The 2,677-nt window shown below is 42.5% G+C and overlaps 1 protein-coding gene across 2 annotated transcripts in view; it reads right to left on the bottom strand.

The window, feature by feature from the left end:
* The window catches only part of LOC101987795 (solute carrier family 5 member 4-like), a 33,393-nt gene that overhangs the window by 22,262 nt on the left and 8,454 nt on the right, over window positions 1-2,677 (bottom strand). For both annotated transcript variants that reach the window (XM_005360215.2, XM_026785761.1), the window contains one exon: window positions 265-369. In XM_005360215.2, coding sequence (XP_005360272.1) covers window positions 265-369 — 105 coding nt within the window. The remainder of the gene's footprint in view (window positions 1-264; window positions 370-2,677) is intronic.

Below are 2,677 nucleotides of genomic sequence, written 5' to 3'. Positions count from 1 at the left end.
TATATATCCAATGTCCATATCTTTAATGAGAGCAGATTTCTATTCTGAGGGCTCATAGGATTTGATGGTCTACACCTCTGTGGATACATGGACACAGCGTGTCTGAAACTCTCCTTTATCTCACTGATGCTTTGTAGAAAGACCTCAAGGAGGTTAAGTTAGCTTCAGGCTCTTGAGCAAGCACACACTCCGCTTGTGACCTTATCTCTCCAATCCTATCAAGCAGTGTCTGACAGCTAATATAACAGGGGGTGCTGAACTCACGGAGATTTGGATGGCCACCATGATGAAGAGGGAGAGGACCGAGATGCTGATCTGAAGTCTCTGCCCACCAAACCGCTTCCTGAGGTATTCTGGCATGGTCATCACCTGCAGAGAGAGACGTCAACAGGAAGTCACCTTGAACATATGTTTTCTAAGCACCTAAGGACGGTTAAGAGCTATGTATGGTGTCTTGGGAATAATCAAGTGGGAAAGGGTAGTAGACCCAAGAAGCAATCTGATGTAGCTATTTTAATTTTAGACAAAATAGCCTCAAACCGAGACTAACCAGAGGAGATAGGGAAGGACACTCTGCACCAAACATTTATGCACCAAGCACAAGGACACACAGTTTCATAAAAGAAACACTACTACATCAACAATCATACATTGACCCTAACACAGTGATAGTGGGTAACATCAATTCCCCACTCTTACAAAGAGGCAATTGTCCAGGTAAAAACTAAACACATAGCTCAAGCACTAAGCTCAACAATTAGTAAATGCGACCGCATGAAACAGAAAAACTTCTGTATTGCAGAGGCCACTGTCGTTCAGACAAAGCCACCACCTAGAAGATGGGAAAGACCTTTATCAACCCCGTATCTGAAAGAGAGTTAGTATCTAAAATAGTTAAGGAATTTTAAAAACGGAATATCGGGAAAACAAATAACCCAATTTAAAAATTGGGTACAGATATAAGCAGAGCGTTCTCAAAAGATAAAACACGAATGGCTAAGAAACACCTAAAGAAATGTTCATTGCCCAAAATCATCAAGAAAATGCAAATTAAAACTGTAGCTACTATGGAAATCATTGTGGTGGTTCCTCAGGAATCTGGGAAGAGATCTATCTCAAAATCCAGCTATTCCACTCTTGGGCAGGTACCCCAAGGATTCTCCAGCCTACCACAGAGATCCTTGCCCATGTCCATTGATTCTCTATACATAATAGCCAGAATTTGGAAATAGCCCATGTGTCCATCAGCTGTTGAATGGATAATGAAAATTCATTACATTTACACAATGGGATACTATTGAGCTGTTAAGAAAAAATAAATTTGCAACCTACTGATTGGGAGAAGATCTTCACCAACCCCGCAACAGACAAAGGTCTGATCTCCAAAATATATAAAAAACTCAAGAAACTAGGCTTTAAAATGCTAATTAACCCAATTAAAAAATGGGGTACTGAACTGAACAGAGAATTCTCAACAGAAGAAGTTCAAATGGCTAAAAGACACTTAAGGTCATGCTCAACCTCCTTAGCGATCAGGGAAATGCAAATCAAAACAACTTTGAGATACCATCTTACACCTGTCAGAATGACTAAAATCAAAAACACCAATGATAGCCTTTGCTGGAGAGGATATGGGGTAAGGGGAATACTCATCCATTGCTGGTGGGAATGCAAACTTGTGCAACCACTTTGGAAATCAGTGTGGCGGTTTCTCAGGAAATTCGGGATCAACCTAACCCAGGATCCAGCAATACCACTCCTGGGAATATATCCAAGAGATGCCCTATCATACTACAAAAGCATCTGTTCAACTATGTTCATAGCAGCATTATTTGTAATAGCCAGAACCTGGAAACAACCTAGATGCCCCTCAATGGAAGAATGTATAAAGAAAGTATGGAATATATACGCATTAGAGTACTGCTCAGCGGTAAAAAAACAAAGACATCTTGAATTTTGCATGCAAATGGATGGAAATAGAAAACACTATCCTGAGTGAGGTAACCAGACACAAAAAGATGAATATGGTATGTACTCACTCATTAGTGGATTCTAGCCATAAATAAAGGACTTTGAGCCTATAATTCATGATCCTAGAGAAGCTAAATAAGAAGGTGAACCCAAAGAAAAACATATAGTTTTCCTCCTGGATATTGGAAGTAGACAAGATTGCCGGGCAAAAATTGAGAGCTTGGGGGTGGGGGTGGGGTGGGGGTAAGGGGAAATGGGGGGAGAGAAGTGAGAAGAGGGGATGGGAAGAGCTTGGGAGAATGGGTCAGTTGGGATGGGGGAAGAGTGGATATGGAAGCAGGAAAGTATATATCTTAATTAAGGGAGCCATTTTAGGGTTGGCAAAAGACTGGACTCTAGAGGGGTTCCCAGGTGTCCAAGGAGATGTTCCCAGCTTGTTCCTTGAGCAGCTGAGGAGAGGGAGCCTGAACTGGCCCTATCCTATAGCCACACTTGATGAATATCTTGCATATTACCTTCATCTGGTGATGGATGGAGATAGAGACAGAGGCCCACACTGGAGCACTGGACTGAACTCCCAAGGTCCAAATGAGGAGCAGAAGGAAAGAGAACATGAGCAAGGAAGTCAGGACCACAAGGGGTGCGCCCACCCACTGTGATGGTAGGGCTGATCTACTGGGAACTCACCAAGGCCAGCTGGACTGGG

Source organism: Microtus ochrogaster, linkage group LG2, assembly GCF_000317375.1.
Source record: "Microtus ochrogaster isolate Prairie Vole_2 linkage group LG2, MicOch1.0, whole genome shotgun sequence".
Taxonomy (NCBI): domain Eukaryota; kingdom Metazoa; phylum Chordata; class Mammalia; order Rodentia; family Cricetidae; genus Microtus; species Microtus ochrogaster.
This window is presented reverse-complemented; position numbering and strand designations above follow the sequence as displayed.